At 46.3% G+C, this 12,408-nt stretch overlaps 1 protein-coding gene across 7 annotated transcripts in view; it reads left to right on the top strand.

Annotated features, from left to right (window-relative positions):
* The first annotated feature begins 3,441 nt into the window (after positions 1 to 3,441).
* The window catches only part of FN1 (fibronectin 1), a 51,971-nt gene continuing 43,004 nt past the window's right edge, over positions 3,442 to 12,408 (top strand). For 6 of the 7 annotated variants that reach the window (XM_038142458.1, XM_038142462.1, XM_038142461.1 and 3 more), the window contains exons 1-7: positions 3,442 to 3,675; positions 3,892 to 4,020; positions 5,486 to 5,623; positions 7,446 to 7,577; positions 7,708 to 7,845; positions 10,244 to 10,402; positions 11,799 to 11,999. In XM_038142458.1, coding sequence (XP_037998386.1) covers positions 3,519 to 3,675; positions 3,892 to 4,020; positions 5,486 to 5,623; positions 7,446 to 7,577; positions 7,708 to 7,845; positions 10,244 to 10,402; positions 11,799 to 11,999 — 1,054 coding nt within the window. In that variant the 5' untranslated portion in view covers positions 3,442 to 3,518. The remainder of the gene's footprint in view (positions 3,676 to 3,891; positions 4,021 to 5,485; positions 5,624 to 7,445; positions 7,578 to 7,707; positions 7,846 to 10,243; positions 10,403 to 11,798; positions 12,000 to 12,408) is intronic. The other variant, XM_038142463.1, reaches the window with a different exon arrangement.

Genomic DNA, 12,408 nt, shown 5'->3' with positions numbered 1-12,408 from the left:
CAGAGATGCAGTTAATGTCCTGTCACAGAGCATTTATACCCGATGAAATTCATTCCTGTGCTGAGAGCCGGCATGGAGTTACATCTCCCTGAAGTTGCAGCTAACGGGCAGAAGGAATGGATTTCATTTCAAGAGCCGTGTTCCGGATTCCTGGACGAGACACTCAGCAGTGAATGAAGCACTGTGAAGCACAGCCTCAGCAGCCTTGAAGTGAATTTTGCTGTGACCTAACAAAAACCACAGACTTGAAATTGTGATGATTCAGAAATTTTCAGCTCGCAACAGGGGTTCTTGCAAAATATTTGGGAACTGCAGGAAATGTTTAATGGTCTCCCTATGTCAAGGAGAGGAATCCTGACCTTTTCTCTTCATGGTTCTTGTTCCTTATAAGCAATAATTTTAGAAGGATATAATTAAGCCCAAGTGGCCTTTTTTTCTAAGGTTGCTTATAGAATAACAAGTGACTTGGATTGGTCCTTTATGTACTGATTCATCCTCCCTTTGCTGTTGGAATGTGCTGAAGAATGGCTACAGGGACAGACCATGCTCCCAGTCACACGTGTGGCTCCCCACAAGTGTGTGCAGTAAAGGAAATCAAGTGGACAGGTTTATCTGCAGAGCAATACAATGGAGCAACAAAAGTCAGGAGAACCTTATAAGGGTATGTGCCTTTCCTAGCCAAGAGTCAAAAAGGTAGGATTTCAGTAAGGAAAAAAAAATTGAATAGACCAAGAACATGAATCAGAATACCAATGGCTAAAGCAGAGGTTGGGACATTCCTCTTCCTTATTTGGATGCAGAAGCCATGAACGGGTAGTTTATAAATTCAAACTGATGTCATCTGAAGGAAGACTTCAGGTGAATCTTCCTTTCATTTCCTGTTAGCTTGAGGGACAAACTGACAGAGGGACAGACAAAGGAGCTACATCCCTGTCCTGAAATAAATAAGAGACATCTCACAAAGTTTAACAGCATGCAGTATAATAATCATACATGCTTGTATTGTAATTACTGTCAGAGATTCCTTTAAAAAAGAAACCAGGCTGTTCCAAATCATCTTGAAATGCTACTTGTAAGACTATTTCTGCCGGCTTGTAAATGATGGCTATGCAAGAAACTAATTTGAGCATCACTGGAAATTATAATATTGGTTTATGTGCTTCCAGTAATATTTTCTCAAACAAGGATCTTACATTTGTCCCTGTATTTGTGTAACTAATTCTGTGGAAAGCATTAGCACAGTCACACGCTTGCTGACACTGTCTTTTTTCATTCAAATTTCAGACAATACAATTTTCAGTTTGTGTAAGTACTTATACTGCCCTTGAAGACCTCAGTGCAGTGCAAAATTACATGGACTGGACTTAAAGTAGACAGAAATGAGGTCAATGTCAATAATTTAACCTTCATGGGAACTACACCTGATACACGAACCTTTTAGATGTCACTTGCAAATAGTTGTTAAAAGCAGATGTTTCTTCCTCATGTTTGCTTATTCCACTACATCCTGTTCCTTAGGTACTTAGCTCTTACATTTAGCAGATTTCCCTGAGCAAAGTTTATATATCCTAACACTGCTGTCCTTGAAGGATTCTCATAACCCTTTCCTTTTCCATGCCAACTGAGCCAATTAGCAGCTTGTATCAGCGGCGGGGTCTGTTCACACATTCATTGGCTCTATACTGAGTGACTGGAAAAATGACCTCAAATTGCCTCCTCATTGCATGTATGAATGGAAACTCCTCTTTTCCAATTATTTCCACTCAGTAATTCTTCCTTTGGAGCGAGCTAGGTAAAGCACATCCAACGCTCAAACAGCAGCATTTTCTGACTATGTGCTTTTCACCTGGCTTTTATCAGAGAATTCCAGACATAAGGCGGAATGTGAGATGGAATTTGAGGCTGACACATCATATCTTAGGTCTCAGAAAAGCAGGAGCAGTTTCTGAAAGCAGGTTCTCATTTCAAGAAACTGGATAATTGCTGGTTTATGATGCTGTGTCCTGCTTCAAAAGCTAATACTTTCCCTTGCTGCGGCCACCTTAGTTCTGTGAATATTTTGTGGGATAATGTGTGTCTGGTGACTCAAAAAAATAGATAAATAAAAAAAAGGCAGTGCAGTGCATCTAAAAATAAAAATTAGGAAAGGTGGGAATTAGCTCACCACAGCTCACCTCAATTGCCAGGTCAGGTTTCAATTTCCAGTAAGTTTTCAGCAGAGTAGCTAGTGTAAATGTCTCTGTGGGCACTCCTCATAGAGGGGAAAAGAAATTCCCTTGAAAACAGATACCTGACATCACAAGGACGTGTTTTCCTGGGACAGAGCACGCGCTGGATCAGTACTCTGCCTGCTGCCATGGCCTTCATCCCAGCAGTGATATTACTGCCTGCATGTCCGTAAAGAGAACCCAGAGGGCTTGCAGGAAGTGGAACCAGAGCGTGGGGCTCAACATGCTGAAGAACTCCCATGGAAAACTGTGGATGTTCACCTTAAAGAAGTCTGGAAACACTGCAGGCTACTTCACACTCAGGTTTGTCTGAAGAGTTGCTTTTATACATTGGGAACTGCAGCAGACTTTTTAGATTAACAGTCCCTTTGCCAAGACAAAATATGTGTGAGAAGCATGAAACACAACCTTCTTGTATGGTCTGAACTTGGGTGCTGGTCCAGGCACCGTACCAGAATGGGGCATGCACTGTGCTTTGTTCACTGGCAGCCCGAGAGCCACACTTACTGTATGTACACACTCTCTGCTTTGCAGTATTCCTTCAAACCAGGGAAAAGAAATACCCCCCACCCCCAGAGAAGCAGAGATGCCCATGGGAAAAAGACACATGGAAGAGGTTGACAAAATTTGTGTACAGCAAAGTTACATTAGGGCATCTCACCGAAGAGAAGAATGCTTCTACTTAATAAAGGTTCAACACCTAGTATTTCTTTCACTTTTTTTTTTTTTTTTTTTTTTTTGTTCTCAGAGTTGATTTTGGACACCAAGAAATAAAGTCAGACAAAGAGGGTGTTAAATTTATTTTGAATGGAATGCAATGACACCGATTTTTCCAAGTGAGGTGTGAAAGCTTTTAACCTCGAGTTCCCAGCAGTAGATAAAACATCACTCAGGGTTGCTATTTCCAACCCGTACGTTACACCTCACCTCCTCCCCCGTGCAGGACATTACTCCTCCTGAACAGAGCAGTATCCGCTTACAGGCAGCGCTGCTCTCTGAAAAAGAGAAAAGTTTGCCTCTCCCCTCAAAAAAAGCCATTTTGTTCAGCCAGATGTTCTACAAAATGGCACGGCCGCTGCGCTTGAGGGGGGCCGGGCCTCCCACCCCGGCGGGGCTCGGCGGGGCGGTGGCGGCCCCCGCCCGGCCCCCGGCGGCGCCGAGGCCAATGGGCGCTGGGGCGGCGGCGGCCGCCTCCCCCCGCCCAGCCCGCCCTATATAGCGCCCGGCAGCGGCGCCGTGCCGTCCGTCGGGCTGTCCGTGCCGAGCCGTGCCGAGCCCAGCCGTGCCAGGATGCCGGGCCGCACCGTGTGGCGGCTGGCGCTGCTCGCCCTCTGCCTGGGGGCCGCGGCGGCGGGGGGACATCGCCGCGGAGCCGGCGGCAAGAGCCGGCGGCAGGCGCAGACCCAAACCACCTCGCTGCCGCAGGGCTCCGCTGCGCAGGGAAAGCGTGAGTACCGCCCGCGGGCAGGGCAGGGCACGGCAGCGCCGGTGGCCCCGGGGGGCTTTGTCTGACCCCTGAGCTCGCCCCTAGCCCCCCTCGGCTCGGCGGACCCGCACGCGTGTGCGCCCCGCGCCCCTTCCCTCCCGGCTGCTGCCCTCGGTAACGCCGAACTTTGCTTTCTTTTCCCCCTCTGCATGCCCGGTCCTGCTCCTCTCCCCCCAGAGACCTGCTATGACAATGGACGGTACTATCAGATAAACCAGCAGTGGGAGCGCACTTACCTGGGAAACACTCTGGTCTGTACCTGCTACGGTGGGAGCCGGGGGTTCAACTGCGAGAGCAAGCCCGAACGTAAGTTGGTGGCCCCTTTTGTCTGCGTCGAGACCCCAGCGCGGCTTTTGGTGCCGAGTAAGCTGAGCCTTGTACGAGTTAGGGCTGGCAGCCCAGGTTTTCCACTGAAGTTTGGTACTTAGGGTCAGTAATGGGATCTACACTCAATTACACTGAAGATCTGGCTTGGGATTTTAAGAAATGCTTTCCATTAGCGATGGGCCTGCCACCAGAACCCTGAGCCAAACATCACTCATCTCTCTGGAGGATTGGATCTAAACATTAATTTTGGAGCCAACCTCTTCTTTATAATGAACTGAACTGACTCCTGGACTCGCACGGGGAAGTTCAAATCTGGAGTCACTTTGCAGCTCTGGCTCTGCTCTGTTAGATTGCTTCACCCCAACTTTTCATAGCTGTGCGGTGTCGTCAGCTTGTTTAAAAATATTTCAACTTACAACTTTCCATAGCCTCCCGGCCGTGCTGTGAGCTTTCTATAATTGAGTGTAAAATGAGATTGTTTAGTCTGTGCAGAAAAAGTTTAGGGAACAGAAAGAAGTTTAAATGCAAGGTCTGCTGGAGGATGCGTCTCTCCAGGATTCGGTGTAGTTCAGTTTATCAGATGCAATCTATCTGTATTTATTGGTCTGAAGCCACTGGTTTGCCATAATTCCTTTATGTTGCTCTGGAGATAGAAGAGATGAAAAGCTGCTTCCTGGCTGACAGTGTTCATGTAAGACAGATGTGAGCATCTCAGCCATCTGTTGTGCAAGGTTTGTGTGCTGCCTGCCTCACGACTGGAGTATTTTAAGGAGTACTCAGTCCCCTTACTCCATAAAAGGGGATTCAATCTACTTTTCCTTCCGCTGCAGGGATTCCCATGTTTTATGGTTTAGAAACCCACTAGGAAGTTTTCCTTCTGACACAATGAACTTCATCTGCCCAGCAGTGCAGAAAGTTGTTCTGCTTCTCATCTTGAGTCTGGTGGCAGCACTGATGTTCTGTAATCACTTACCTGTGCATCAGTGTGAGCAATGCACAAGCAGTGAACTTTGCTGTTGACTTTGGTGGGACTGCTGCAGAATTTGGGATTAACCTACTCAGTTTTTGCTAAATCAGAGCGAGCGGGATTAGCATGACAAAGCACACAGTTTCCAGGGGTTGTTTGCTCCCTCCTGTTGGCTTCAAACAGCTGGGATCGATGCTTTCAGGCATGCCTGCCATGTGCAACTTTTGGTTCCCTGTGGGAAGGAAGAAGAGGTTATTGAGGTTGTTGAGCATCATGGGGGCCTTGAGGGGGCAAATTTCACCCAATTTCCTCTCTGCTGTTTCATCCCATGAGGAAAGAGGAGACTGATAGGCATTCTTCCTCAGGATAAAAGGAGTATCTGTGTGAGGAGGCAAGGAATGTGTTTCTGTTGACTGTACATGTTACTGGTGTGGTTACATGAAGCTGGTTATTTAAATTTTTTTCTCTCCCTCTTAGCTGAAGAGACCTGCTTCGACAAATACACTGGATCCACTTACCGGGTCGGGGAGACCTATGAGCGCCCCAAGGACTCCATGATCTGGGACTGTACTTGCATTGGAGCTGGACGTGGGAGAATCAGCTGCACCATTGCCAGTATGTAACTAAGAGCCTCTTCCTAGAGCTATTGTTCCTTGGAGTCATATTTTCCAGAGCAGTTTACCCACTGTTCCCAGTGCCTGTTAGCTACAGTTGCATGGGGTTTAATCCAAAGCCCACCAAAGCTTTGAAATGAAAAGTCCTTGCCCCATGTACATACATACACCCAAACTGCTCTTTTATTTAAGAGGTCAAGTGCTATGTGAGAAAACACAGGTCAAAAATTACTAGTAATGTCCAGCCATACAGGTAGTAACTTATTATGTACAAGAGTGTGTTAGATCTTCACAGGTGCACAAGTATAAAAGTAGTTTTTTGACTGGAGAAAAAGTCTGCTCTGCAGCTGATGGGTCAAAATAACACAGTCAGCATTAATGGGACTACTCAGAATAAATGATAATAAATGAATGCTACCTGAGAGCCAGTCCTTCATCCCCCAAAAATGTCATTGAACACTGGTCTCTAAGGGAACTGGGATTTGATATCCAGACAGCAGCTTAACATGTTTCTGCAACTCCTTTTTCACTAGCCTGACCCATACTTTCCTCTTGCTCTTCCCTCTCTTCCCTTGGTCCTTTCTCCCCAGCTCCTGTTTCACATCTCTGTCTGGAAATCCTTTCCTTATTGAGTCACTGAATTGTTCACAATTTCCCCTTAGTTCATAATTGGACTTTCTGTGAGCCCAGAGGAAGATTGCTGTGTGTCAGGATTTTTAGACTGAGATTTCAAAGTCTCTGAGGTACCTTTTGGGAAAAATCATGCTGTTAAAAGTATCCAGTTTCTTGTTTAAGACACACATGCGAATCCTAGTAGTGTTGCCACAGAGGACTCGGAAACCAGCCATCATTGTAGCATGGGAAAAAAATAATGCATTAAATCTAACAAGTAAAGCTGGAGCCCTTCAGAATTTAATGGCACTTTACTGGGCAGGGATGATAAGTGTTGTAAGAGAGTCAGTAAGGAAATTGCAAGTGTAAGAGCAGCCTTGTTTCCTCATCATCAGCCTGGTTTAGAGCTCACTGGAGAGTCTCACTGACTGCAACTGGCTTTGAATCAATCTTCAGAGCTCTGAGATTCCCTGCTTTCACAAATGAAGCCCACAAAACATTTTCCTGGCTCTTAATAAATGATGAGATGTGGGTGTTTTTTCTTTCTTTTTTTTTTTTTCCCCTTAGATTCTTCCAAAGAAACAAACCCCGTGTTTGCAAACTGCCCCGCGCCATGCTGCCCTCCCTCAGCCTGGGCTGCCTCAGAGCTGTGGGGTGCTGATGGGCAGGAGCCTGCCTTTCCAGGGCAGGCTTTCCAAACCCCACAAGGGGTCTGATTTCCCCCTGTCGCGGTATGGCTGTCACACCAAGCACCTCCTTAGCCTCCACGTGCTGTCCTGGCCGCCGTGTCCCTCATGAATGGCCGCAGAGAAGCCCAAGTGGCGTTGCCTCAGACGAGATGGAGGCAAACCCTCTCTCACCAGCCCTCAGCCTGCGAGCAGGGTCTGAGGGAGAAACAGGGCCTCATCACTCCCTGGCATTCCCTTTTCACCAGGTTTGGAACATGGAGAGCTTAGCTGAGGGAAGAGGACGGGGCCTGGGAAGTGCAGAAAATAGTGGGCTCCAACAGAAAATGGCGGGTGCCTGTGGGCAATGTTGAGCGCCATTTTACAGGCTGATGTCCCCCCTCATTCTCCTCAGTGTCCCTCCTCCTTCTTGCTGCCCTTACCCCAGCTGACCCCCTTTGCCCCTGGCCAGATAGCCCTTACCTTGTCACCACCATGCCGTCCCTGGTGTGTCCCTCACCTCGGCTCCCCTGTGTGCCACCACAGATCGCTGCCATGAGGGCGGCCAGTCCTACAAGATCGGCGACACGTGGCGCCGGCCCCACGAAACGGGCGGCTACATGCTGGAGTGTGTGTGCCTGGGCAACGGCAAGGGCGAGTGGACCTGCAAGCCTGTGGGTGAGTGCCTGCTCCTTCCTTCTCCCTCAGCGCAGTCAGGGCGTGTGGGCCCTTTCTCCTCCTCCTCGTCCCTGAGGCGTCCCCGTGTGGGAATGCCCTGGGTGGGCTCTGATCCGCTTTCTCCTCGCAGCCGAGCGATGCTACGACAACACGGCCGGGACATCCTATGTGGTGGGAGAGACCTGGGAGAAGCCCTACCAGGGCTGGATGATGGTGGACTGCACCTGCCTCGGTGAGGGCAGCGGCCGCATCACCTGCACCTCCAGAAGTAAGTGCCAGCCTGCCGGCTGCTCCGCTTTATTTAGCTTTTTTTTTAAAATTTTTTTTTATTTTACTACTTATTTTTCACCCTGCGTGGGAAAGGAGGATTATTCCTTCGTCTGCCCTGTGCAGGTAGCAGTAGTTTGAGAGGGACGGGCGTCCCCTGAGGAGTGGCGGGAAGCAGAAGAGGGGAGGGAGGCCTGTGGTGGTGCCCCGGTCTCCATTTGCAGTCTGGGAACACTCCCCAGAGCTGGTCGTCAGTGCTGGGGATGAGGGTGCCTGGATTATTTGGGGATTTAATCTCATGGAGAGAGAAAGGTTTAGGGATCTGTATGTCAGCTGAGCCACAGCCAGGCATCTCCCAGGAAGCCAGGGAAATAAATGGCTGGGCCCACAAAATGGCAGAGTGTTTAGCCTAGGATGTCCATTTCTGTGCTTTCAGGGAGCCTTCTGAGGGACAATCGAGTGGTTTTTAAGTTAAATACCCTTTCCCACAGCAGAATCTGCAAGATTAAAATATTTTCTTCTTTCTCTCTATTACTCCTTATGTGTTAGCTAAATTAGGGTTTGTTTTGCCTGCTCTACCATCTTGCCTATCACTTTTCCCACCCCCTTTCCCGCTCCAGCAGCACAGGTGATTTTTTTTTAAAAGTTTTTGCATCATTGAGGGACATTACCGTAAATACTCCATTTTATTTGTATTTGCAGAGCAAACAGGACTTTTAAAACTCAAAATCTTGCTTGTTTATTAACCTTCTGTTCCACTCCTGTTAGCTCTACCACAGACCTTACTTCTGTCTCGGGTTTACACCAGTTGCCTCAAGAAAATTTAACTTTGTACCTTACACCTTGGTTGTGCAAGGTTTGAGAAACTCTTCTGTAGCCTTGCAATTGCCTCACATTCAGTTGCCTTGGGGCACACAAATAATGGATTTTTGCTGATATAAACAGCAGACCTGATGATATAAACAGCAGTAAAGAATAAGACATTAAGGAGGGTTGAGATTAAAATGGAAGCTCTGGAGAGACTTGGTCAAGAAATAAGCTATAAAAATCAACCCAGCCTTGACAATATTAAGTCTGTGAAACACATGTGGGGAAAAATCATTAGCTGTCAAATGGGAATGAATAAAACAGAATGTGTTGTTTGTGAATTTTGGAGGACTTATTATTAGTAATAAAATGCATTTGGCAGTAGCTTTCTTTCCATCACTCAGCTCTGTGCTGTTGTATCATGGGGGAAATTGCAATATAAGGAGCTGTTCATTTTTCATTTTGTTTTCCAATTACATTTGAATAGAGAAATTCAAATTTATGTTTATAGAATGATACCTCTAGCCCACAAAATGGCATTACACTTCAAGTGTGTGCTGCTGTTATATATCTTTTATGGCCAGCATTTTCCAGAATCACAGCTGGTTGCTTCCGTGACATTTCAGGTTTTCATTGAGAAGTGTGTCCATTAGACACATTTTTTTCACATTTGCAAAATTGCGTGATGAATGCCTCACCAATTTGCCATACTTCTGGCAAATGCTCAATTTCTGGTCATTCTAGCAGTGTGAATCAGTAACATGTTTTCTACATTCACATTCTGTCCCGTGTGCTCTCTCAGTGGCAGTCTGGCTTAATGCATCTGTCCTTCCACAGTTCTTCATAAATCCATGTTCATTGATCCGTGATTACATTTGAGCCACTGTATCAAGTTTCCCTTGAATAAGAAGGTAAAATGTTGTAATGGAAGAAGAACTAGTTAATCCATGTGGATCTGGCATCCAGACAAAAGTAGTTTGTTGTGCTGTCCTTTGAACCCATTTGCTCAATTCTTTGGGGGCTGTGGGTTATTAAAGAGATTTAGAAAGTCTGCTACTCCTGGTATTACTTGAGCAGCTTGTATTAACTTCTCTGCAGCTTCATGCAGGCCTCTTTTGAAAGAAATGGGATTTTACATGTTGCCCTCAAACAGGTTTTAGTCCCTTCCACATGAGAGAGAGCCCTGAACTTGAAATGTGCCCTGTGTATAGTATGAAATGACCAAGCTGCAATGACTCCTGTTTTTTTTTCTTTTAAGAAAAGAAGTCATTAAAACAAGTTTAGCTTTAAAGGTGTGTGCTAGACAGAGTGGGTTTAGAATGGCTTTAGTAAGTAGCTCATTTTGACAGTGGCTGCAAAGTGAAAGCACAGTTCTGGAAGTGAATGGGAATCTTCCAGGGTTTTGGGATGCTCTCAGCCTGTGCAGTTTAGTGCAGGCTCTAGTGCATGTAGGAATTGCAGTAGTGGGCTCCAGAGAATGAGGTGGGCCTTTAGTTCAGGCTTTAAAGGATGAGCTTGTTCGGTAGAGTTGGTGGTGGAGCGCTGGAAGCTGCCCAGTGCAGGCCCAGCTGAGAGTCACGTTCCTCACACAGATCGCTGCAATGACCACGACACCAAGACTTCCTACAGGATTGGAGACACCTGGAGCAAGAAGGATAACCGTGGGAACTTGCTGCAGTGCGTCTGCACCGGGAACGGCCGTGGAGAATGGAAGTGTGAGAGACACACGTCCCTGCACACCACCAGCACTGGTAAGTGGGACACTGTGGCATGGCACACAGGGAAGAGGAATGGCACGTTTTGACAGGTCAGGACTTGGAGTTGAGTTGTTCCATCCTAATTCAAGTATTGTCTGGGAAAGATCAGCAGCAAAGAGGGTCAGAGTTCAGAAGATGCTCCTTGTTAGTGCAAGGAGATAAGATGAACTGGTACCTTGTTTCCATGCGCAAATGGGGCTGGCACATACAGATGGGATTGCCTGCACAATCACAGGGCAGTAAATCACATCTAGGGCCCTGCATCCACAGAAACTATCTTTGTCTTGGGAGCATGGGGCTCCAAGTTAATGTTTGAACTTTATGTATTCGCCTCAGGGTAACTTTCTTGAAATGTCCTTTATTTAAACCCCACTGAGAGCATCTGGTTTCTTTGACATGATAAATACACCTACTAATGGCTGAGCTTTAAAAACCCAAAAATGTCAAGGAATGTATACAATGCTGTTTAGTATCTGTATGTGAGATAGCTTGTAATTTTGGTATGAAATATTGCCTAGTTTACGGGTAGCATATTTTTTGTGCCCAAGGTTTACGTCTTCAGCTCCTAAATTATTTTTTTGTCATTTTAAGGATCTAGGTTTCTTATCAGTGAGTGCAATGTAGAACTTCTGTTTTCCTGCAGTGCCTGCACTAAATTTTTCTTGGTAAATGACCTTTAACTGTTTGGTACCATCAGGTTAACTTAAAACTCTCAGAAGGTCTAAACTTCAAAATACATAACACTTCAAGGATGCCAGTATTTTCAAGGGTTTCCATTATTACTTTCCCTATTTTAGCAGAGTTGAATTTGTGGAGGTTCCTGTGGGAGTCATTAGCAAAAATTCATATGATGTAGACAACAACAAGCCTCTTTGTCTCTCAGTATTATTTCAAATGGTAATGTGCTAAAAACTTTGATTCAAAGTTTAAAAATTGCTGAGTAACAGAATACATTTTGAATTTATTCTTGTTTCTCAATGAAAAATTCAAAATTAATCCTTTTTTGCCTTATCTCCCTACTTCCTTGGTAATTTTTATTTTCTTGTCACTGATTTTGATTTTTCTATTCTACATTTCCTTCAACTAATATTTTTTCCCCCAAAAAAATTGTTTTCTAAACAATTGTATGAAAAAGAGTTTCTAAATGCTTTCTAAAGCCACTCTACAGGGTTGGAAGCCAGAGGCTGTCATTAGCAGAGAGGGGGAGTCGTTCTTCTAATTTTGAAATTTGCTAAGTGGAGTAATTAAGCCGCGTCTGGGGAAGCTTAAGAGCGTCGTGCCTTCCGTCTGATGGCGAGCCTGAGGTTTTATTATCTCAGCACTTAATGGCAGCCTTCTGTTGCTGAGCATTGAGTGCCACATGTCCCTTCTGTCCCGCGTTGTGCTGCAGGCTCTGGCTCCCCCAGCATCACCAACGTGCAGACGGCGCTGTACCAGCCCCAGCCGCAGCAGCCCCAGCCCCAGCCCTACGGCCAGTGCATCACCGACAACGGCGTCGTCTACTCGGTGGGCATGCAGTGGCTCAAGACTCAGGGCAGCCAGCAAATGCTGTGCACCTGCCTGGGCAACGGAGTCAGCTGCCAGGAGATAGGTATGAGTTGCTGTGAGGTCTCTAGGACTGTCCTGTGGCTTAATTTCCAAGTATAACCCTTTGTGTGCATGTCAGAAGTGTCCTCTGAAGAAGACATATTGGAGCAAGGTGCAAGGGGGAGAAAAAATGGTTTGGTTGTTTAAAGGCAGGAATGTTTGTTGTTTAAGGCAGGAATGTTTCCCAGTGAGGTGTGTAAAACTTGCTGGGGGGAAACAGAGCCCTTGGGGAGCAGCACCCTCAATGTGCATGTCAGAAATGTCCTCTGAAGAAGACATAGTGGAGAAAGGTGCAAGGTGGGGACAAAATGGTTTGGTTGTTTGAAGCCTTGTTGTTTAGGGCAGGAACGTTTCCCAGTGAGCTATTTATAACCTGCTGAGGGAGACAGTGCCCTTGGGGAGCAGCATTAATA

This window comes from Motacilla alba, chromosome 7, assembly GCF_015832195.1.
Source record: "Motacilla alba alba isolate MOTALB_02 chromosome 7, Motacilla_alba_V1.0_pri, whole genome shotgun sequence".
Lineage (NCBI taxonomy): Eukaryota > Metazoa > Chordata > Aves > Passeriformes > Motacillidae > Motacilla > Motacilla alba.
The sequence above is the reverse complement of the archived record's forward strand: the minus strand, read 5'-3'. Positions and strand labels throughout refer to the sequence as shown.